Source organism: Oryx dammah, unplaced genomic scaffold, assembly GCF_014754425.2.
Source record: "Oryx dammah isolate SB20612 unplaced genomic scaffold, SCBI_Odam_1.1 HiC_scaffold_5, whole genome shotgun sequence".
Taxonomy (NCBI): domain Eukaryota; kingdom Metazoa; phylum Chordata; class Mammalia; order Artiodactyla; family Bovidae; genus Oryx; species Oryx dammah.
The window spans coordinates 1810172-1835789 of NW_024070189.1; the positions used below are offsets into that span (position 1 = coordinate 1810172).

The 25618-nt window shown below is 42.2% G+C and overlaps 1 protein-coding gene across 1 annotated transcript in view; it reads right to left on the reverse strand.

Annotated features, from left to right (window-relative positions):
• MAN2A1 (mannosidase alpha class 2A member 1) overlaps window positions 1-25618 on the reverse strand; it is a 157817-nt gene that overhangs the window by 107367 nt on the left and 24832 nt on the right. The window contains exons 3-4 of the mRNA XM_040239693.1: window positions 24027-24198; window positions 7608-7735 (exon numbers count right to left, since the gene is read on the reverse strand). Coding sequence (XP_040095627.1) covers window positions 7608-7735; window positions 24027-24198 — 300 coding nt within the window. The remainder of the gene's footprint in view (window positions 1-7607; window positions 7736-24026; window positions 24199-25618) is intronic.

A 25618-nucleotide genomic window follows, 5' to 3' on the forward strand; every position in this document is an offset into this window, starting at 1 on the left:
TCTCTGTGTGTGTGTGTGTCTGTGTGTGTGTATGTATGTGTGTATGTGTGTGTGTGTCTCTGTGTCTGTGTGTCTCTGTATGTGTGTGTGTCTCTGTGTGTGTGTCTCTCTCTGTGTGTGTGTCTGTGTGTCTCTGTGTGTGTGTCTGTGTGTCTATGTGTCTGTGTCTCTGCGTGTCTGTGTGTGTGTCTCTGTGTATGTGTGTCTCCGTGTGTGTGTGTGTGTGTCTCTCTCTGTGTGTCTCTATGTGTGTCTGTGTCTGTGTGTGTGTGTCTGTGTCTCTCTGTGTGTCTGTGTGTGTGTGTCTCTGTCTGTGTGTCTGTGTCTCTATGTGTGTGTCTCTGTCTGTGTGTGTGTCTGTGTGTGTCTCTGTCTGTGTGTGTCTCTGTGTGTGTGTGTCTGTGTGTGTCTCTCTGTGTGTGTCTGTGTGCACACACACATTTCCTCACTCTCTGTACTACGAAGGCCTAGACGCAGCAGCACTGTAGCACCAATTAGCAGAACTTTGCTCCTGGATTTTGACCTCTAAATGCTATGCTCTATAATAACCTCAGAGAAACAGCTTATTTCAGGGCTTAGACTGGGAAAGCACAAGATAACCCTAGAACAGATTATTTGGGGCATAAAGTAAAGAAAGGCCAGAGTCATGGAAACATATTATATAGGAATAAATCAGGAGATAGCTTGAAGGGGCTTCCATTGGCCAAATGTGGGACAACTGGGGCATCAAGATAAAGAACAGTAGTGCTGGACTGGAACCCACTGAATAAAATAAAACCCACAAGCTCAAAAATAAGAAATAAAAAAGAAAGCTCTTCTTTTAGTAAAATGCAAACAAATAATCAGGTCTTCTCTGGTGGCTCAGCAGTAAAGAATCGCCTGCTAATGCAGGAGATGTGGGTTTGATCCCTGGGTCAGGAAGATCCCTTGGAGAAGGAAATGGCAACCCACTGCAGTATTCTCTGCTGGGCAATCCCACGGACAGAGGAGCCTGGCAGACTCCAGTCCATGGGGTCACAAAGAGTCAGACGTAGCGACTGAACAGCAACAAAACCAACAGTTACAGAAGGGACGGTGGAGTTAAAAGTCATCAGCAGATCCTAAAACTGAAATACTGAAGTCTGATGAGGAATCTTACCTGTTTTCAATGTATCTCCCACAAAGCGGGGAAACGTAAAGTGCAGAGAAGAAGCGTAAGACATAACTGATCACGGACAGCACTGCTGACACGGAACAGGAGGCGACACGCACTTCCTGATGAGACGCACTGAGCCCACAGCAAACAACTGTGGCGGCACCCCAGGAAAATGACAGGCCAGACAGGGCCATCTGAAACTAATGATAAGGGAGACTCAAACTGAGAGATGGCTTACAGCAGAAGTCTGACCTACTAAAAAATATCAAGGTTAAGAAATCGAGAGAAAGGCTGAGGGAGTGTTCCAGGTTAAGGAGACGAAAAGACGTGACAACTAGATGTCATACATGACCCTGGACTGGGAGAGAAAAAACAGCAGCTTTTATTGAAGAACATTACTAAGACAACTGACAAGATTTGAATACACTGTGAACTAGATTGTGGTATCGTTGTTAAAACTCCTGATTTGATAACTATCTTCTGCTTATCTAAGAAAACATCTCTGTTTCTTAGGAAATAACACAATGAAATACTGAGAGGTAAAGGGACAAGATGTCTCCCACTTACTCTCAAATGGTTTAAAAAAGCACGCAGGTGAATCTAACTATAGTCATCCCTTGATATCCAAGGGAGACTGGTTCCAGGACACCTGAAAAACCAAAACCCTTGGATGTCACGTTCCTTTTCTACAATGGTATTATATGTGCATATAACCTACACACATCCTATTGCATATAGGCATACCCCAGAGATAGAGGGTTTACTTCCAGACCACTGCAATAAAGAGAGTATCACAGTAAAATGTTACCCAGGACACAGAAAAGCTATGTTTACACAGTCTATCAAGTGTACAAGAGCATTATGTCTAAAAAAGTGTACTTGCTTCAGTTAAAAGAAACTACACGTAGAGAGAAGAGAACCCTTGCTCTGCTGGCGGGAATGCAAGTGGGTAGAGTGACCATAGTGAACAGTGCAGAAAATTCTCAAAAAATTAAAGAGAAAACCGCACAACCCGGCACTTCCACACCCGGGATTCATCTAAAGAAAAGGAACCACTGATGTGAAGACACACGGACCCCACATTCACAGCGGCGTTATTCACAGTAGCCAAGATACAGAAGCAGCCCAAGTGTCCACAAGTGGACCGGTGGACACACATACACTACCCACACGTGCGCACAGACACACAGAGAGACACGCAAATGCATACAGACACGTGTGCAGCGGAACCCCATCCAGGCATATGAAAGAACGCAATCGTGTCATTTATGACAGCGTTTATCAGGCTTGAGGCAATGTGCCCTATGCACTAAGTCAGACAGAAAGAGACAAACAAGGTGTGAGCTCACTGGCACGTGTAAGCTAAAACCAAATGAACAGCAAAACAGAAACAGAGTCACAGATACGGAGAGTGAACCGGCGGCTTCCAGAAGAGGGAGACTGGCAAGAAGAAGGAAATAGGTGAGGGAGACTAAGAGGCACAAACTTCCAGCTGCAAAATAAGTCATGTGATTCCGTATTTGAAATGTATGGAAATACGGAGTCACAACGTTGCCTATCAGGAACAAATGTTGCAGATCAATCATACTTCAAGAGCAGCAAACTCAGAAGAGACCAGATCTGTGGTCGCCAAAGGTGGGAGCGGGGGAAGGAGTCGAATGAAGGCAGTCAAAAGGCACACGCCTCCAGTTACAAGGTAGACAAGCACTAGGAATGCGATGCTGCTGGTCAGTTACACCCGGTTCTTTGCAACCAGAGGGAGATGTGGGCGCCTCTGTCCTGCACTCTCCCGGCGTTTGCTCAAATTTGTGCCTGATCATCTCATCTCTGCTGCCCCTTTCCTTTTGCCTTCCATCTTTCCCAGGATCAGCTCTTTCCCAATGAGTCGGCTTCCCTTGCGGCTCAGTTGTAAAGAACTCGCCTAGCAGTGCAGGAGATGCGGGTTCAGTCCCTGGTTCAGGAAGATCCCCTGGAGAAGGAAATGGCTACCCACTCCAGTATTCTTGCCTGGGAAATCCCAGGGAGAGAGGAGCCTGGTGGGCTAGAGTCCATGGGATTGCAAAGAGTCAGACACGACTGAGCGACTTCACTTCTTCATATATTGTCCAAAATAACAAGGGCAGAATAAGCTTACAAACAAGAGTAAACTCCAACGTGAAAAGTTACAGCGATGTCTGAGATTTCATCATCACCAGCGATCTCTTCCAATCAAAATCACCTGATACACAGGATAGAGCAACCTAGCTGCAACAGATTAAAGAATCCCTGGGGTGTAATGACAGAAAAGAGAGAAGTTTAAAACTGATATGAAAGGAGGTGAAAGCTATGGAGAGACTTAGAGGGAAACCCAGTATGCCGCCAGGATTTTTCTTGGTATAAGTAAATATTTTTAAAAGGGGGTTAAGTGACAAATTTAAGGGAAAATTCAGTATAAGAAAAATCCAAAATTTAAAAAGAGCACATGTGTCAATAAAACCAGGAAAGATTTTGTGTTTTCATGTTAGAATAAGATTGTTAAAATATATAAAAGTAAAAGCAAGAAAAGTTACAGGAAATAATCATTAAAAAGAGTAAAGCATACCATGTAAGTGATGGCAAATCTAACAGACCTAAAATCAGAGCACGACACAGGAATAACAGTTAACAAAGCTGGGCCATTCCAGACACACCTAACAGTAGACCTTAAGAGGAGCCAGAGAGCAGTCAGACAGTGCAAGCTTTAGGCGAGACACAACCTTGAAACTCAAATTCAAAGTTCCAATGGTCAGTTTTATAGAACAAACCATATAAAAAACAGAAACTAACAACCAAAGACTCAATAATTTTAAAGTGAAGTGAAATGAAGTCGCTCAGTCGTGTCCGACTCTTTGTGACCCCATGGACTGTAGCCTACAACGCTCCTCCGTCCTCCGTCCATGGGATTTTCCAGGCAAGAGTACTGGAGTGGGTTGCCACTTCCTTCTCCAGAGGATCTTCCCAACCCAGGGATCAAACCCGGGTCTCCCGCATTGTAGGCAGATGCTTTACCATCTAAGCCACCAGGGAACTATAATTAAATAGTTATTTTAAATTATTTAAATAATTATTTATTATTAATAATTATTTAAATTATTATTTTAGATAATTTTTAAAAGTATCTCCAAATCAAATGTAAAAACAGTGTCCAAAACAAGCTGCTCCAAACTGTTTAGCAAACAAAACTGAGAACACTACGAGTGTTCTCACTACAGTTCTCACTACAGTCAAAGCTACAATAAGGAAATTAATATTCTCAAATGTGTTCATTAAACTCTACTCCTAGGTATGCATCCAAAAAACGGAAAACTTTTGTCCTCACGAAAACTTACACAAACGTGCGTAACAGTGCCCAGAGCAGCTAAAAAGGAGAGCAATGCAAATGCCTACTAGTTGAAGGTGGAAAAACAATGGAGAAACAAACGCGGTATATCCACACAACAGGATCTTATTCAGTCAGTAAAAAGGAATAAACCACTGATACACGCTGTGGATAAACCGGGAAAACATTATGCCAAGTAAAACGCTAGTCACAAAAGCCCACGTTGTACGATGCCATTTACGGTAAATGTCCAGAGCAGTCAAATCTGCGTGTGTGTGTGCGTGTGTGTGTGTGCGCGTTCCACTAAGGAGATTAGTGGTCCCCTGAGCCTAGGACAGAGAATGAAGGAGTCAGAGAGGGGCGTGACTATCAACGAACAAGAGGCTCCTTTTGGGGACGCTGATAAAGTTCTAAAACAGGTGGTAGTTTCAGCCTCACAACTCTGTGACAACACCACAAACTACCGCACACGGTAACCAAGAGGATTCTGTGGTACGCAAGGGGGGTGGGGGAATGAGGGAACTTTCTAGAGTGATGAAAACGGGGTGACGTGGGCATACACATCTGTCAGAACTCCACAGTTAAGACTTATATGTCGCGCTGCATGTAAATTACACATCCATAAAAGCTAAACATAAAGAAAAAATATACAAAATCCACTTACTGAAGTCTTTACAAAGTTCTCTTAATGGAAAAAGTTTCAATTCCTTGGAAGACTATAAAAAGGCACCTGGAACAGTTCTTTGCTCAAAAAGACAAAAAGTTTTGGGAAAACGGAATTATAAAGTTGCCTGAAAAATGGCAGAAGGTAATGGAACAAAATGGTGAATACTTTGTTCAATAAACTTCCTGATGGAAAAAAAAAAGTGTCTTTTATTTTTACTTAAAAACTGAAGGAAATTTTTGGCCAACTCAATATTTAAGAAAAGTGACACTAAGCAGGGGGTCCCTAAGTCTACCCCCAGACTTCTTTATTTAAGAAAACTTATAGCACCCAGCATAAAGTCATACTCACTGCTATGATTTATTACAGTGAAAAGATACAAAGAAAACTTAGCAGAAACAACAGGCACACAGGGCAGAGCCCACAGGAACCAGGCCCAGGCTTCTAAGAGCGCCCTCTCTGACGGACTACCCAGACGAGCCAGTTACTGCAGCAGTGAACGCTGACACCACCAGAAAGGCGGGCCGCCACAGCCGCTCACTAGAGGCTGTACCCGAGCCTTTCACTGGAGTCTGGTCATGTGGGTACTCGCTGTCTAGTTCAGAATATGATTTGACTCCCAGAAGGAAAACAAGTGTTTATCATATACTACACTGGGCTTACAAGCAGTTTAAACGCAGTGAGTTACTCATCATTGAAGAATTCAACTCTGCAGACACCCACCAAAGACCAACCCTGCAAGCAAGACCTTTCTAAGGACAGCAACATCTGACCTGCCATGTTAACTGTTTAAAACAGGTATGGTCTCCGCAACTTACTCTACAAGAATCACAACAATAACAACATGGAAAGAGAAAAAAGTAAAGTAAATGTGTCAAAATGTTAATAACTGGTGAGTGTGATTGGGGGCTTTATGGGAGTTCTTTGTAGTATTCTTAGAATGCTTATATTTGAAATTATTCCAAAATAAAAAGTCAATATTAATGGGGTGGGAGGGTGTCATTTCTAACAGAATATTTTAAAAATATTCTAAAATAATAAAATATCTAGAAATAATTTCAATTGCAAATGTGTATTTACTATAAACTACAAAATTGTGCTGAGAAGTATTTGAACACAATTACACACACACTGTTTGCTGTTGTTTTAGTCATTAAGTCTTTTGTGAGCCCACGGACTGTAGCCTGCCAGACTCCTCTGTCCATGGGATTTCCCAGGCAAGAGTCCTGGAGTCGGTCGCCACTTCCTGCTGCAGGGGCTCTTCCCGACCCAGGGGTCAAGCCCACATCTCCTGGACGGTCGGGCAGATTCTTCACTCCTGAGCCAGCAGGGAAGCTCCATATACCATGGTGCACACTGCAGATATCACATCACGAAGATCTCCATTAGGCCCATGTTCTCATGGGTCGTATGAACTGATCTTATCAGCTCAGGATCCTCTTCTCCGTACAGGACCCATCCACCTGGTTCAACTGAGGCTGACCCTGCCTCAAATCTCTCTTTCCTTGAGACCATTTCCATCAAACTAACCAGTTCTCAGGGATTTCAGCTCCTATAGCTATGGCCACAAAAAACTGACTCGGAAATAAGCACAGAACCCAGTGCGGGCCGTGAGGTAAGGTATTTCTTGCAGACTCCTCCTGTTGGGCTAGGAAGACCAGAGTCCTGGCTGCCTCCGGCCATCGCGCTCCTCAGGAGGAGAGGCAAGAGTGAGCAGGCCTGAGAGACAGCACCCAGGCAGCACACTCCAAGTCCTCTGGGCCCAGTCTGCCCTGGAGCTGCCCCGTCTCTGGCAATTAGGTTTTCGCCTTTTAGGATCAAGAGTCTTAACTCATATATGGTTAAAATTCCAGTGGGATATTTTTAGGAGAAAATACTAAAATTAATAAACAAAATTGATAAAATAACAGGTGAAACAAGGTAGATGACCCTAAAGTGACCATGTTATACCTATATAACTGAGTTTATGACCCCAAAACCACAAATCAATGAAAAATAAATTGAGTAATAATCAGTCCTAGAAAAATTAATTATTAAAAAAATAAAAGACCCCATCTCACCTTCCCCAAAATGAACTGCCCAAAGCAGTCCACCTGAGCTACCAGGGCTTCCCTGAGAGCTCAGCTGATAAAGAATCTGCCTGCAATGCAAGAGACCCGGATTTGAGTCCTGGGCCAGAAGACCCCCTGGAGAGGGGACAGGCTCCCCACTCCAGTAGTTTTGGGCTTCCCTGGTGGCTCAGATAGTAGAGTCTGCCTGCAATGTGGGAGACCTGGGTTCAACTCCTGGTTTAGGAAGATCCCCTGGAAGCGGGCACGGCAACCCACTCCAGTGTTCTTGCCTGGAGAACCCCATGGGCAGAGGAGCCTGGCGGCCACAGTCCACAGGGTCGGGAAGAGCCGGACACGACTGAGCGACTAAGCAGAGCATCTAGCATAGTGCGCACGACAGAGAAAGACGCCGCTACGTACCTAGATTTGTCTCCAGCCACTGATGTCCTTCAATTAGTTGGTCAATTATGGCAAAATAATGTGCACCAGCTTCATCAGGCATTACCCAGCCACCTGTCACAATTTCAAACTGACCATTTTCTAGCAAACTAGGGAGAAAATAACATAAGAATTTACATTAACATATTTAAGAAAAGTTGAAATAAAAAAGTAAGACATCATAAACATTAGGTATAGCCTTTAAGTGTAACCGGTATTTACACTAATTTAAAAAAAAAAAAAAAAACAGTGAATGAATTTCAACTCTGGGACACTGGTGATGAAGCATGCATGGTGAGGCAGCTGAGGGAGCCCGTCCTAAAGACAGAGCCACACAGGCAACTCTGGGAGCTCTGTCCCATGAAGGAGGTAATCTCCCACAGCACTTCCTGAAGTCAGCAGCCACGTCCCATTCATTTCTGGATCTTGCTGAGCGCCAAGCAAAGTGCTTTACTCAGAGCATATGCTTGATGAGTGTTTAGTGGTGGACAGTCATTTTAAGCACAGTATTTGTTTCATCATACTCATGCTGAAAAATCAGAATTTACTTCAGTACTTCTGACATTAATAAGTTAATCATGCAAACTACAAAAGGAATGATAATAGAGGTAAAGCTAGTAGGACCACACGCTTCTGGGGACACAGAGGCATTACAGAGCGCCTGCTCCAGAGTCAGTTATAACACAGGCTATAAAGTTCACCTTTCATTACCGAGTGAGAAGCTCTGACACTTTCATCATCTGTTCATTGGGTTCTTACCATACAAAGTAACTAGACAACTAAAGTGTTACAAGATATCTTCCTCAGAGAAAGAAAAAAATCATCAACTAATAAAAACCTGGAAAACTAAACGGGAAAGTGTAAATGTCAAGGACTTCAGCAAACATCTTAAGGGCCACAGGCTTCTGAGTGTGTGACAAGGTGGTTTTGAAAATGCTGTAAAATTTCAGAAGGAAAAGCAGTTTTAATAAGGATAAACATCACTGAACACCTATAACTTAACAGCCAAGTATGAAGCCAAATTTAACTAAAACAGACCAGAAGCATAAAGAATAAATAATTTTATACAAAGCATATAACAGAAGCTACAGCATTAACAAAACATCTGATTTTTTCAAACACAGAACCAATGACAGAATGGATAAGGACACAATTTCTAAAAGTGAGTGAATGAATGATTTCCTTGTGTAAAATGAAAAGGTATTAATTACATCTGTGTTACCATGGGGATCATCCACTAATGCAATCTCACATGGAGAATATGATGGCTCATCACTATATCTAAAGAAATCCAAACATCCAGTCAAACCTCAGACTCTCCGCTTCTCACAGGCCCACATCAGAACTTACAAGAAAGAAGACGGGAGTTCCTAACAACTGTGTCTCTTTGAGAACACAACGAAACCCAAGGCGATTCCGTTCCACTCCTCCTGCCAACAGGACTTCACTAAAGGCTCCCTCTTCCTTTTCTCTTTCTGTTGACCGCCTGCCATAGCCACACTCCAGAGGCCGTGGCCAGCCTCAGTCCCTTATACCTATGGCTGGTGCTTGGAAGCCTGAGATGTCAGGAAAGATTTAGAGTTTAATCTCTAGCCATCAAATACAAAAACCTGACCTCCTTAGCTCAGTATTTCAGTAAACAGATCTTTTGGAAAATATCACAAATAAACTGGCCAAAACAAATTCTGTGCTTCTTCTGAACAGAGAATAGAAACTATAAAGTAACTAATTTGAATACTATTAAGGTTAAATGGGAAAGAAAAAAAAAAATCACTCAGTCAATGGAATTTTTCACCTATTTCTGCCAGTTTTGTTTTGCTACATATTTCCTGTCCATAGGCATAAACGGACTCCAAGGAACAGCCAACCGAGCAAATAATCATGATGTTAAATTTCTTCAACTCCACTTGTGAATACTTCACCCCTTCCCCTCCCCACGATGCCTGAGATACTACTGAGATTAGAGACTGAACTCTCATCTGTACACAGGGATTATTTTAAAGACTACCCCATCTGTACTACAGGGGAGGCATGAGAGCCCCTGCTCATTTAGCTGCTTTTCATAATTTTCTTATCTATTTTTTCCTGTCTTTCCTTTCTCAGCTCAAATAAACCCACCCCCGGAAGTCTCCAGGATACCCATTCTTCCTCGTTCTACCAACTGCTGCAATATAAGCCCCAGGACAGAAGGGACCAGGACCTGCTGCTTTGTTCACTTTTCCAGGCCCAGCACCGAGAAACTTACTTGGCATGTACTGGGCACTCTGTTGTTAGATGAATAGGGAATGCATTAATGAGATTCTTAGTTTAAAATCAGTATTAACATGAAGTCTTTGATTAGCTGAAGTGCACAGACATAGGCAAATAAATTGGACAGGGAAGGGTCAGCTAAAACGGGGTGTGAATAACGTAGGTATGAAGTGACGTGATCTGGAACGTGGTTTATGTATGAAAAATGAACACGGCAGCAGAGAGAGGCGGCGCTTCAGGAAGCAGCAGCGGGAATCAAGAAGTGCCTGAAGTAAGAGAGCGCGGTAGAGCACACGCGGCGTGGGGTTGGGTCCCAGGTGTCTAACAGGTGCTGCTCACACGTTGGGCACTTCAGCTGAGAACGGGATCGCGTTACAGTCTACAGTGTGATGCAGATCGGTCTGGACAGGCTGTGGGACGTGACAATGAGGCAGTCCAAAGAAACTAACGAAAAGAAAACTAAGTTTAGGGGAAAAGACCAAAACACAGATTACACCTCGAAGAAACGACGCAAAGAGGAAGTAGAAAAGGGCAGGAAACTTGGAGAAAACAGTCAAAGGAGAGTTAAGGAACAAGTAGAAGGAAAATGTAAGAGGAAACTGAGGCAATAAGAAATGTTAAAGATAAAAATAAATCTGTGACTATATCCTGAAACAACCTAGGAAAGAGTAATGAAGAGCAATCCGCGCCTCTGCTTGGTAAAAGGCATTTTTACAGCTTAAAAAGCTACCATATAACTGCAACTTAGAGACAGACACACCAATGGGTCAGAATATGAAGTTGAGAAATAAATTTTACCAATATTTATATTATTAAAATAGCTATTAAATTACTGGGGAAGCATGGATTACAGTTAGTTTTTCGAATCTTCAGAGTGATTTGAAACAAGCTCATAAGAGAGTCAAGATGCTCTGTCACGGAAGACAAAGAGCTGAAATGTGGAGTGGCTCAGACAGATCTTTAGCAAAACTACATGAGGCGGCCCCAAGAGGCCTACATCGTGTGGTAACAGCAAGCCAGGAAGAACACAGGTTTTAGCTTTCCTTAGCACAGTTTCTCTAAGCCATAGGACAGAATGGGAGAGGACAGACAGCACGATTTAAGACAGAAAGCACTGTGACGCTCAGTGGACACCTGGCCAGATCACCAGGTTAGTGAGCACTAGTTTCCTCTCTAGTCCATACATGTGAATGCTGAAAACCGGATTATAAACCAGACAGTCTTACATGCGGGAAGGTCAGGCTCAATATAATATACTCACTGTGTTAAACAAAAATGCCCCTTGACCAGTTAAAAAAAAAGACCCACGCACACATGTAAGGTGCGGCAGTGCACAAGCCCACCAGCACGCCCGACTCCTGGGGCACACGCAACAAGCACCCCAGAAGCAGCCACACAAACTCGGAACCAATGGCCCAGCGAAGAGCAGCAGCCACCAGCATCGTGCAGTGACGGGGACAAACCGCAGTCCTGACAGTCATACAGAAATAACGCTCCAGGAACTAACTAGGAAAAATCTTCATAGGCAGTAGCAGAAAGGCCATGCTATCCTACAAAAAGCACCATATTTAAGACTGCCATTGTTACGGAACCAAACAAAGTTAAGACAGACTCCAAGCTGTGCATTTGACACTTTCATAATTTTTTAAAATCAAGTAACGGAAAACAGAGAAGACGCTACTTAGAGCAAATACAGGTGTTCCTAGGTAATATTCCCACTCACTTAGCACTCAACAAGCATGAATTGAGCCACTTCCCTGCAACTGTCAGGGCAGCACAGCAACAAGGACCTAGTGCACGGCACAGGGAAACACATATCACACAATAACCTGCAATGAAAAGAATCTGAAATCGCATACACGTAGTCAGATATACGCATAACTGAATCACTTTGCTATATACCTGGAACTAACACATCTCTGCAATCAGCTATGCTCCAATGAAAGGTTCTTTTCGAAAAACAAGCAAACAAGCACACTCCTTCCACTACTTTTAGGAGAGCAGTGCCTACTGTTCTAATGATAGAACTTAAAGGAGGAAGAAAACTGCAAACAGAATCACCAGATCCAATTCCCCAAGCACAACCACTATTATCACTTTGGGGAAAAAAAAGGAAATGCAAAATCGAAAATGCTGTGCCTCAGAGGGTCTCATTGTTTAATTTCTGCCAAGACAGTCTCTGGTTGCTGGTTAAGGTTTTGCATGAATGCCCTTCCTAACATTTCCTAATAAACAGATCTGGAAACAAACGGAAAGACAAGGAAAGAGACGGCGAGAAAGGCGCATGCACAGGCAGCAAGTCCAGAAAATGGGAAGCCAGGCACCAACTTTCACCACCAACACCACGCTCGTTTCACGCTTTGAAATAGCTGATCTGTAAGCCACTATGCACTTCTCTCTTTCTATAATTTCTCTGCTTGAAAGCTTGATATAAAAAGCTGTAGAAGATACTGATCAAAAGTAGCTGAGCATCTCTGCCATAGCTCACTGTGCTGTGAAGAGTGAATTTACTCGTCAAACACAGGAAGCGGCAAGCCCTCTTCTCTGAGGGTCCCTCTCCCCACATAGACACACCACACATTCAGACTCTGGTCACACACAGAAGGACAGACGCACAGAGCTTTCCTCCCCCAACGGGGAAGCTGTTACAGATAAATTACAGCAAACAGTGCGTCATTCTGCCGACATCAAAGGATCACAAATTAACCTCACACGACAAGACGGGTGGGATTTGTAACCATACACCCAGGGAAATACGAGATTACACATGATGATACACAGGGATTCATTCTCAAATAAAAACTAGTTAAAGGGGAAATTTAAAAAGATGGAGGCTCCCAATCAATCAATTAATAATTTTAAAACATTTGCTCATCAGATTATCTGATTCATATGCCTTTCATGAGGAGTATCTAATAGGAGAGTAAAAGTAAGTTTCGTCGTCACACTCCTCAGATGACAATTCGGGAAAATTACCGTATTCTGAGTGCTGTAGCTGCCCATCTTTAGAGGACATGTGAGGGACAAACGGCCAGAGAGCCATCTGTCCTCATCTCCTCCTCACTTCACCCCAACCGTATCCTGTCTCTGAGGTTGCAGTCTACACTCTCTCTGTCTGGAGGACCCTCTCCCAATATTTGCCTCACTGGCTCATGATGCATCCATTAGGAGCCCTCTCTAGCCAACACACTCCACCCAAACCCCACCTAAATTGTTATCTTGCATAAAATCCAAAAGTTTTCTTCATGGCACTTTTCACAAAATTTAATAACACATTTTCATGTTCACGGTCTTTGTCCCCCAGTAGACTACAGGCTCACGAAGGCAGGAATCATATCTGTTTTGCTAACCATTTAAATCTCGGTGTTCCTATTAGAAAAGACTACCAACAATCCCAAAGAAATGCAAACAAAAGATATGAAGCAGGTATTTCAGAAATAACAAGCTGCTAAAAATGAAAAGAAGTTTAATGTCACTCATGAGGAAATGCAAATTAAAACTTCAATGAGATCAAAAAGTTGTACAACACACTGTGATGTCAAGGATGTTTAGAAAAAGATATTGTTACTTAAGACTAGCAATAACTATCAAATTTTAGAATGCACATATCCTTTTATCTATGCTCATTAAAATGGAGTCAGAAAATAGAGAGAAACAAACAAAAGCACTGCACAGTCAGCCCCTACACACCCACAGGGTCTGTGTCCCAAACTGAACCAACTTCTGAAGGAGAATTTTAAAAAGAAAAGGTTTCCAAAAAGTCCCAAAGGCAAAAATTGAATTTGTCGCACACTAGCAACTATTTACATAGCACTGACATTCTACTGACAACTATTAACACTTCATGGCAAACAGATGGGGAAACAGTGGAAACAGTGTCAGACTTTATTTTTCTGGACTCCAAAATCACTGTGGATGGTGATTGCAGCCATGAAATTAAAAGACGTTTACTCCTTGGAAGGAAAGTTATGACCAACCTAGACAGCATATTCAAAAGCAGAGACATTACTTTGCCAAGAAAGATCTGTCTAGTCAAGGCTATGGTTTTTCCAGTGGTCATGTATGGATGTGACAGTTGGACTGTGAAGAAAGCTGAGCACCAAAGAATTGATGCTTCTGAACTGTGGTGTGGAGAAGACTCTTGAGAGTCCCTTGGACTGCAAGGAGATCAAGCCAGTCCATTCTAAAGGAGATCAGTTCTGGGTGTTCATTGGAAGGACTGATGCTGAAGCTGAAACTCCAATACTTTGGCCACCTGATGCAAAGAGCTGACTCATTTGAAAAGACCCTGATGCTGGGAAAAACTGAGGGCAGGAGAAGGGGACGACAGAGGATGAGATAGTTGGATGGCATCACTGACTCGATGGACATGGGTTTGGGTGGACTCCGGGAGTTGGTGATGGACAGGGAGGCCTGGCGTGCTGTGGTTCACGTGGTCCCGAAGAGTCAGACACGACTGAGGGACTGAACTGAACTGAACTGATTAACATAACATTTACATTGTATTAAATATTATAAGTAATCTGGAGATGGTTTCAAGTATGCAGGAGAAATGTGTATAAGTTAAATGCAAATATTACTCAATTTCATATAAGAATTTTGGTATCCGGGGCAGGCTCTGCAACCAATCCTCTGAGGACTATCAAGGGTTGACTGTACACACTAAAGATAAAGATACACTCCACGCATCCACAAAAGACGGGAAAAGAAAATACAGGGCTGTTAACCAGGAGAAGTTAAATTAAGGCCTACTCATAACAAAGACTTTCATACAGTCTTTAAAAAAGAAAGTTTCCTGAAAGATTCTCTGAGACATATTAAGTTTAAAAAGCATGGCACAAAACTCATTAGGATGGCTATTATAAAAAAGAAAGGAAGAAAGGAAAGAGAAACAGGAAACAGGTGTTGATAAGAAATGCAGAGAAGCTGGAAACCTCAAGCACCACTAGTGGCAAGGTGAGATGATGCAGCTGGCATGGAGAGCAGTATGGGAGTTCTGTGAGAAACTAAACACACAACTGTTACAGGATCCAGCAATTCCACTTCTGGGTATACACACACAAGACCTGAAAGTAAGGCCTCAAACTGGTGTTTATATACTCATGTTCACAGCAGCATTTTGCAATAGCCCAAAGGTAGAAACAATCCAAATGTCCACTGACGGATTAATAAATAAGCAAAACACAGCATATTCATGCCATGGAAGACTATTCAGCCCTGGAAGAGAAGGCAGCTGACACAGGCTTCGGCACGGACGGACCCCAAACACATTATGGTGAGTGCAACACGGCAGACACAGAAAGACAAGCACGGTATGATTCCACCCACGGAGTGGGACTGCCAGAGACAGAGGCCGAACGGTGACTGCCAGGCCAGAGTGAAGGGGACTGGGGAGTGACTGTGTACTAGGCGCAGCATTTCAGCCCAGGGTGAGGAAAAAGTTCTGCAGATGGGTGATGGGTATGCTGCAAAACCATGTGAATATATGTAATGCCAGCGAATGTCACACACAGAAACATTAAAATGATAAAGTTTAGGTCATATACATTCTACTACAATAAAAAAGGTGCACTCAAAACAGAGCACAGTGTGCGTGGCATGCTACCATCCGCCTAACACACATGAATGTGTCTCTGCACATACGTACAGGAACGTATCTTTTCCTATTTCTCTGTAAATTATATATGCCTGATCACAATAGCTGCCTCCTGTGAAGATTTAGATGACAAAGAAACAGCAGCCAGCACCTTATCTTTCACTGTGTACCCTTTATATGTTCAGACTTATGTTAAACATAATATGAATTAAACTTTTTTCTAAACTACAAATGCCATACTACCCTGATTTCTTTTAAGCACTAAAAAAAAACAAAACTATAGCATAAAATAGTCATGAAATTTCATTTAAGAATATTTATCATATTAGATGGTTTAACTAATAGTTTCTGTAAAATTTCAATGATATACTTTAAATATTTCATTGTATAATAAATATATTTCATTTTCTCATTTTAAAAAAATAAAAACAATAAAATTTTCATTCAAATAAATCAGAAAATACATGAGGCTGAAGAATAAAATTGAAAAACTCACTCTTAATGTCCTTCTATAAAGACATAAAGGGTAATGGTAGAATAGTTTTTAACCAGTTTATTTTACTTAATACTATATACCATAAACATCTTTCTACGTCAATACATAGACATATATCATTATGTTCTGGCTGATCATTTTTGCTAAAGTATTTATAATTGAGACAGAGCAACACATAATATACATGTGCACAGTTTGATGTATTTTGACAACTGTTTATACCCGTTACTGCCCAAAATTGTACCCCTATTACTACCAAAAATAAGACACAAGCTATTCAGAGATGTCCCTTCTGCCCTTTTCCAATCAATTCCCCCCAACAATAACAGCCAAAAAAAGACATTCTTACCTTGTGATTTATATCCCAATAGATTAGTTTAGCTACTCTCAGACTTCATAAAACAGAGTTATACAACATGCTTTGCTGTCAGGATTCTTTTGCTAACATGTTTGTTAGATTCATCCATATTTCTGTATATTTCAGTACCATTATTTTTCATTGCTGAGTGGTAATTCATTATTTAAATATGGCACAAAATTTTAATTCATTATTCTGTTGATGGATATTTGGACTGTTTCCAGCCTGAAGTCATTATAAGAGACTGGGCTATGAAAATGTCTATGTAAGTCTTTTTTGTGAATACGTTTTTATTTTTCTCCGATAAATTCCTAGGAGGGAGCCCCCAGGAATTAGACTTACCTGGTCTCAGCCCTCAGGGCAGGGGAGGGAAGACAGGGGAAGGAAAAGTGCATCACAAGGAGCAGTTCCTTCTACGGAAAAAGAAGGGCTTGGAAAGCTGATGAATATTTAACTTTGGAAAACCCAGGCAGCCTTTCAGAAAGTAGGTTTCTCCTGTCATATTCCCACTAGCAGTGTAAGAGAGTTAGCCGCACATTCTTCCCAAGCCTCGGTGCTGTCAGCCCTGTTGACTGTGGCCCCTGTCAGGGGTTTCGGATAGCACCTTGTAGCAATTTTAATTTGCATCTCCCTGAGGACTACACTTTGCTCAGCCCCTGCACACACACCTTCCCCTGCTCTGTTGCAGCCTAATAAACTTCTTTCAAGCGTCTGAACAGGCCATGTTCTTGCTAATCCTGTCCCATAATCACAATTCTCCTCCCATAACCTGGAATCCTTTCCCCACCTCTGCTACTGGCTATTCTAAGAGCCTTTCCAGTTGTAACCTGACTATCACTTGCTTCAGGAAGCTTTCCAAGACCCCCTTGTTTCCACAGAAGGAAAGACTTTATTGCGATTCTGTGTTAATTACATTGTCTTCCCTCCCCTGCCCTGAGGGCTGGGACCAGGTAAATCTAATTCATTTCTTGTATCCCTGGAATCTAGCACAGTAAATACTTGCTGAATAGATGATGGAGAAAATAAGGGAAGGCTTCGGAGGTGAGGTAATATTTCAGTTGAGTCTTAAAGAATAAACAGCATTGAGATTATCCAATGCACAAAAGGGAAAAAAAAATTCTCAGCTAAACTCATGAGCAAATTCCTAAGAAGGAGAGAATAACTGTGACTGAGGACATCCACATGGTTCAGCAGGGCTTAGAGCAGGGTATGAGGGGAGAAGTGTCGGAGGGAAGGGCAGACAGGCGAGCAGGAACCGGGCCAGAGCAAGGGCGTGCCCAGCGGAGGGGCCAAGCTGGGCCTTTGGACGCTGGATGTCACTGAGGCATCTGAAGCCAAGGAGAGACACGGGCAGGCTCATACGCTGGGACCCGAGGCACCCTCCTGACCCCCTCTGCCCTGGTTTCCTCAGCAGGAGAATGAGGATAATGCAGGATCTTAGCACACAGGAATGACCTAGGACCAGCTGAACGAATACATAGCGCTGCTGAGAATACGCCTTCCACACTGAGTAGAGTGACCACTCGGTAAGTGTTAGCTGTTACTCCTACCCTCGACTAGGGAAGAAGAGGAAGTGAGGTTGGAACTTTAGATCTGGAAGCAGCCTGCACACTGTGGCATCGCCCGCAGACTGAAGAAGAGAAGCAGCCGCTGCCCACGGGTGAGAGCTGGAATGTGTTGGAAGGGGCAGAGGAGGGAGTCCCCAGGGGGAGGAGAAAGCTCTGTTCAGTCACACATGCCTGGGGCTGGAGAAGAGCTCCGGGGCACGGAAGACAAAACAAGGCGAATGGAGCGGTCAGTCAGCGCTGCCAAGAAACCCCCAGGGGAGGGCTGAAAAGCACCCACAGACGAACACTCGTCAGCACCCCAGGCTTCTGCCCCAGGCTTCTGCCTGTCTCTGTGGCAGTGGAAACCAGCCAAGAACTGAAAGGGGGGGAGGGAGGAGCCGGGACTGGAGGGCGGGTGCTGGGATGGAGTAGGTACTTTCTGAAATAAAAGTGCACCTCTGCTTCACTACTAGAACCAAAGCCATCTGAGACAGCAGGCACTGCTTTGACTCCTTTGATGAAACGTGTGTATCTTTAGGCTCTAAATTCGATCCAAACCTGCAGTTTACTCTGAACATCACAAGACACACTGTAACTTCTCACTGCTCTGCAAATTTTATAGCAGCCTTTGGTTAAACACCACAAAATCTGACCTGTATAAAATGTATAATAAATTAGCTAGTGTAAGAACTTTAAAGGTTATTTTTCCAAGTGAACTCAAGATAAAGAATGTATGTAAGTTTGCAATATGTTTGCAGTTGTATTATTTAAGAAAGCAACCTCAAACATTTCTCTGATTTCAATAAGCAGAGATAGTTATTAGGACAGGGTAGAAGGTTTACTTAACTATAAACCTAGGGAAAAAAGATGTAAGGGAATGGTAGAAAGATGAAAGACTGCAGGCTTGGCAAAGAAATGCAATCCAGAAACGTGGTCAAGACAATATCTAACACATACATTTGGAGCCTTATTTCATATCAGAGGTCCACACAGAGAAGTTGGTCAAGACACTGGCAAACACATAAACTGGTTCCAACAGTTCAATGGGCTTCTCACTTGAACACTGGTCTCAATAGCAGAAGCAAATGCTATGTAAAAACTCTTTCACTATCTCAGAGCCCAGAGAGGAAATGAATATGTAACGTGCTGGGTGACAGTCAAAGGAAATGCTAAGGCTAACGTTTCAGCTATTTGAAAAGGGTCCACATTTCTATGTATTATAAATATCACACAGTATTTAAACTGAATTTAGCTAAAAAATATTCAAATACGAAGTTTAAAAAGTGAAAAGAATGTTAACATACCAGTTATTTTCAAAATAAAACAAGAGTAGACAGAAAATGGGCTGATTATAACAAGGCAGTTTCTTTTAAATCCACCGTATATGTGTTACATGCAGGAACCATGACTATACTTGATTAAATTGAGTCACATAAATAAAGAAGGTAGATGTTGTCTGCATGAATCTCCTTCTAGTTAACTAGGTTTCTCATTTTAAAAAGCTTATAGAGCTGAATACTGCTACCACAGAGGGAAGAATCAAACAAGTCGTTGCTAGCATGTATCATGAAGATCACTTGAGCTATATTTCTGTTAAATTCCCATAATCAATTGGTATTCTTCAGGGACAATAAAGCTCACAGAGAACTCTGCTAGAATTAACAGGTTCTTCTCTGCAACAGCTAGCTTGCAAATTTAGCTACAGACATTTAATCCATAGATTCATCTTCAAAAAGGGAAAAACAAACCATTGCATAACCGTTACACTAGCAGTCCAAAAAAAAAAAAAATTCTATCAGTAATGCCACTTAGTATAAGCTCAGAATTTAAAATAATGGGAGCAAAACTATGTGTCTCTTTTTTTTCTTTCTGGAACTCTGCTCTCCAACAAAGGATTTGAGGAGAAATATATCAGCTAAAACATCTACTTCTGCTTCACTGACTCTGATAAAGCCTTTGACTGTGTAGATCACCACAAACTGTGGAAAAGTCTTAACAAGATGGGAATACCAGACCACCTGACCTGCTTCCTGAGAAACCTGTAGAAAGGTCAAGAAGCAACAGTTAGAAATGGACATGGAACAACGGACTAGTTCAAAACTGGGAAAGGAGTATGTCAATGCTGCATGTTGTCACCCTGCTTATTTAACTTATATGCAGAGTACATCAAGTGAAACGCTGGGCTGGAGGAAGCACAAGCTGGAATCAAGATTGCCAGGAGAAATATCAATAACCTCAGATATGCAGATGACACCACCCTCATGGCAGAAAGTGAAGAACTAAAGATCTCTTGATGAAGGTGAGGAGAGTGAAAAAGCTGGCTTAAAACTCAACGTTCAGAAAACAAAGATCATGGCATCCGGTCCCATCACTTCTTGGCAAACAGATGGAGAAAATGTGGAAACAGTGTCAGATTTCATTTTCTTGGACTCTAAAATCACTGCAGATGGTGAGTGCAGCCACAAAATCAAAAGATGCTTGCTTCTTGGAAGAATAGCTATGACAAATCTCAACAGTGTATTAAAAAGCAGAAACATCACTTTGCCAAGAAAGGTCCGTCTAAGTCAAGGCTATGGTTTTCCAGTGGTCATGTATGGATGTGAGAGTTGGACTATAAAGAAAGCTGAGCACCAAAGAATTGATGCTTTCAAACTCTGGTGCTGGAAAGGACTCTTGAGAGTCCTTTGGACTGCAAAGAGATGAAACCAGTCAATCCTAAAGGAAATCAACCCTGAATATTCACTGAAAGGACAGGTTCTGAAGCTGAAGCTCCAATACTTTGGTCACCTGATTGAAAAAGCCAACTCTTTGGAAAAGACTCTGATGCTGGGAAAGTGTGAGGACAAGAGGAGAAGAGAGTAACAGAGAGTGAGATGGTCAGATAGCATCATTGACTCAGTGGACATGAGTTTGAGAAGTCTCAGAGAGATGGTGAAGGCCAGGGAAGCCTGGTGTGCTGCAGCTTATGGGTCATGAAGAGCAGGGCACAGCTGAGTGGCTGAACACAAGAGCACGCCAGCCAGCTTCTTGCCCACAAGCAGCACTGACTGACTCAGAACGGGAAATGTACTGGGGGCTGCCGTGGGCACCCAGGACTGAGGGCAAGCTACAAGCCCAGGCTAAACAGAGGCCTGGAAACACTAAGGAGGCACGCCACAGGCACACAGGGGCTGCCCCAGGGCAGGAAGCCTCTTGCGAACAACCCGTGCTACAAGGGGTGGCCCCAAGCTTCCCTCCATCCGGTCCCTTCCTTTCACCTGCCTACCTTCGCATCACTGTCCAAGGACTGAAAACCCTGGGAAATAACAGACTGACCAGCTGCGCTCAGATAACAGCTGACCTGTCTGACCTGGGGCAGGAAAGTGAAAGGTGTGACTTCTGAGTTTGGAGACCGTTTCCTAAACGGAAACCAGGGGAATGTGAGGGCAGCAGTGTCCGGCCAGAAAAGAAAGGGATGCAATTCAAGGCACACTCTCTGTTTCGAAACAGATTCCAGGTGTGGACACGTTATTCCTCATGGGATGGGTTTAAAAAAAAGAAGAGAAAACGTTTGGACACATAAACAACAATATAAAGAATCCAGAGCTAAAGGGTAATTAAAAAGCATAGTTAAAACCAGAAAAGAATAGGCTCTACATGACCGATAATCGAATGTGAAGTGGGAAGAAAAAACCTTGAAAAAAATCGCATAAAATGCAGTAAATATAACAAACAAACTAAAAGCAAATGCCAAAGAGAGAACAGAGGCAACTAGATAACTGAATTATAAGGAAATGAAATAAAAACTAATTAGTAAGAGCAGAACAGATAAGATGAAAAGTATTTGAATTGACAGATGAAAAATTTAACAATAAGTTATACACACCCAGATATATGGCAAAAGAAAACAATAATACAGTTACAGATGATTTAGGAAAAAATATCATATTAACAAAATAACACATAAAAATGTGAATTGTAGTTAAGAGCAGTGCTAACAGGCAAACACAGAGAGAGAAATATTTCTTGTTCAAGCAAATCAACTGGGCCATTTAGCATTAGTTAGAAAACAGGCAGAAGGAATTAAATGAAAACAGAGAAGTCAAGAGTAAGTATCAGTAAAGTGCAAAAAAGTTTTTTAGGAAACAAGTGGGGGTACAAAACGAATGAAACTAGTCAGAGCTTCAGCCGATCTAATCAAGATTAAAAAATGGTCAGGCCACACCAAACGAGAAGGAAAAGAACCTACACGTGGAATAAAATCTTAGAATCTGCCCAATCTAAGTAAAACGCTATAAAATAGTAATTTAAGAAACTATAAAGCATTATTTATATTCAAGGAGCAACGTAAGACCTAGACAGACAGAAAAATTTATCTTTAAACTTAGTTAAAAAAATTTACATATCTGACAAGCACCAATTCCATAGAGCGTTACGGGGTATTTCTTAATTTTTGAAAAGTTGCAAACCAGTGGGTAGCTTGATTTTAACTAAGGATGTGTATGTGTGCATGTTAATCTAAATTGGCTGCTAACATTTCACCTTAAAAAGTCAATACATCTTATGTAGTGTCTTGGAATGCCAGCTTGCCATGACTGACTGGAAGACTGTGCTGACAACCGTCTCCTGTGGCCACACTGCAAGCGAGGAAGAGCTCGGCCTCTGGGCGCCGCAGCGACTCCTGGTGAGTGAAGGCCTCTCAGAGCTACAGCCCTCACCCCTGACGTCTTCTGACCTCTCTTGTAAGCATTTTAAGGATGCTATCAGGGAAGAAAAGATGTCTGATCGATAGATAATAATGGAAAGCCAATTCTCCCGTAAATGCCTTTAAACATTTAGGTCAATACCTCTCAAAATCTTCCCCCTCTTTTTTGGGGGATAGAGTAGGAAAAATTAATCCCAAAGCTCTCTGGGAAAATTAAGCAGTCACTTATTAAAAGAACTTTTCAATAAAGAAAAATAAGGGAAGATTTAAACTTTCTGTTAATGAAACACCTCATAAGCTTGCAACAATTACAGTTACACAGAAAAGTCTATCAAAGAGGTCAGAAAGCCCAGAAATCAATGCTTATTTAAATACAATAAAGATGGCACTTCAAGTCAGTGGAAAGAATGAATGTGTAAGGGAACAGCTTATGGGGCTGAGGCTGGCCTGGACGGTAAGCAGTGTGGCATGGCCAGCTGGGTGACCCCAACTGTACAGTCAGGATACTCACTGGACTCACTACACGGGATTATGCAGAGATGGTCAGTTATCACCTGTAAGGCACTTAACACAGTCAGTGAGGCAGCAAGCGGTGCACGTCGGACACTAAGCAGGTGAAAAGTCGCTTACGCTGAGACAGCCCTCCAACCCCCAGAAGCCGGGCGGGCGGCCAGAGGAGGGAGACGGCAGAGCAGAAGCCCCGCGCGCCACGGCGAAGGACAGGCCAGAGGCTACGGAGCGGGGCGGTGAGAGCCCTGGAGGGGCGAGGCCTGCTCCTCAGCAGGGTGAGGCTCGGGCATGGCAGGAAAGCCAGCGTGGAGAAAACAGATGGACACGCTAGACTCATAAAAGCTTCTGAAGTCTGTCTGTCAAACACTGACGATTAAGAAGGAATTTAAAGCTTCAGGAAAAAAAAAGGGTTCATATGTGTGCATAAATGCTCTCAGAAATCAGTAAGGAAAGTACATGATCAAGCAGTTCACAAAAAGTTCTGCCTGCATACATGAGAAAACATGTAACACTATCACTAATCAAAAATGCAAATTTTCCAATACTTAAATTGACATGTTTTAGAAAAAACTACATTGCAAATATGCAAAGAATTTCATCTGCTAATATGCAGAGAAACTGGTACATTTCTAAATGAAGAACACACTGAAACCACCCTTACAGGGATCACTCTGATTTATATGCTTCAGAAGAAAATCTTTAAAACAGTAAGCCCCTCTGACGTAGTAATTCCATCGCAAGGACAAAGCTGGAACATAAGAATTTCAATGGAGAAGTTTCAGGTCACTTTTTCAGAAATGAACCAGAATCAAGGTAATAAAAGGATATGGAGAAATATTTTAAGTTTCATTTATAAAGCTAAGAATTTTCACCTTCTGAAAAGTCAACACATGTTTCATTGCAAAATTAATGTATTTAATATTACCTAATTTCAAAAAGCAATAATTTTAAACAACAAACCTTTTAACAGCATCCTTCTTCTGAGCATCTATAGTTTCCCACCACTTCCAAAGGTAAGAGATCTCAGACCATATAAATTTTCTCCGGGGGTCTTCTTTCAACTTGACAACCATATTATTAAAAATATACTGGGTCTTCTCTCTAAAGTAGTCATCAAAGGTCTTCAACCAACCTAAATTAAGACACAAATATATCACAAAGGTCTGATTTAAACTCAGTCATACTCAATTGCATTTTGTATAACCTTAGGGGTTTCATTCATACAAAGACAACTAAAAATTTACCAAATATTTTCGGTTAGTGAAATTCCACTGAATGGACATGAGACTCAAAAAGTCACTAATATTGAAATGATAAAAAGACTCTGAAAACTGTACAAATTCAGATATCAATGAGAAAAATGAGAAAGCCGAGAGACATTTATTCATCCTTAACAATTACAGTATCTAATTCAACTACTTGTAATTAATCTTGAATTTAAGGAATTCTTTTTAATTTAAAAAACCCAAACAGCATTAGCAAGTTGGACGTAATCTTTTAATACAGAATCAAAATTTTATTCTCTCTGCTGCCGCTGCTCAGGCCCGTCCAGCTCTGTGACCCGGGACCGCAGCCCACCAGGCTCCTCTGTCCGTGGGATCCTCCAGGCAAGAACACTGGCGTGGGCTGCCAAGCCCTCCTCTGGGGCATCTTCCCGACCCAGGGCTTGAACTCTGGTCTCCTGCATTACAGGCAGATTCTTGACCACTGAGCCACCAGGGAAGTCCGGTTATTCTCTCATACCTCATCTAAAATTTCTTCTTCATTAAGTACCCAAAACTAAGAAAAAGAAAATCACAAGTACAAACTATATCAAAAGACTAGAAACAGAGCAATGAGATAATGACAGAAATATTATGAATACTAACAAGAAGAATTCTGCCAAAAATAGCCATGAGTTCCCAAAAGACTGCTCATTATTCCACTTTTTTGAAGAACAAATTGACAATAATCAAACAACAAATGTATACACATCCACATAAAGTTGTCTTCAAACACGAATTGCGACAACTCAGTTCTTTGCCTTTTCCTACTACTTCTCAAATATCCTGGAGATTTTATCTAAAGACATTTACAATTTGACTATTAAGAAACATTTTTAACAAGATCTACAGTTCCAAATGCAGCCTCATCCAGCCAAGTAATAAAGCAACACAACAAGAAGCTGAGGCAAACCACACACAGCCGTCACTCCCACCTGCGGCTGGGAGATAAAACGTACTGTGCGAGAATCGCCTCTTATCCAGGACATCTTACAGGAAGGGTCATCTCTACACAGACAGGCGAAACTGCTCTTCCATTGTTTCCAAGTCTCAAACACGTGGGAGGTCTAAAATACAAAGGGTCCAACTAGTTTTGTCTGTCTACAATCAAGTGAACATTCAATGCATACTGTATTTGTTGACAAAACAATTAACAGGAACTTGCCAGGGCTGAGCAGGCGATGTGCTCTGGACAATGCAGACCCTAGATTCTACTGGGCACCGCCGCTGTGGCTGTCTCTGTCCCTTCTGCTCTAACTGAAATCTATTCATTCTACAGTTATTTACTGA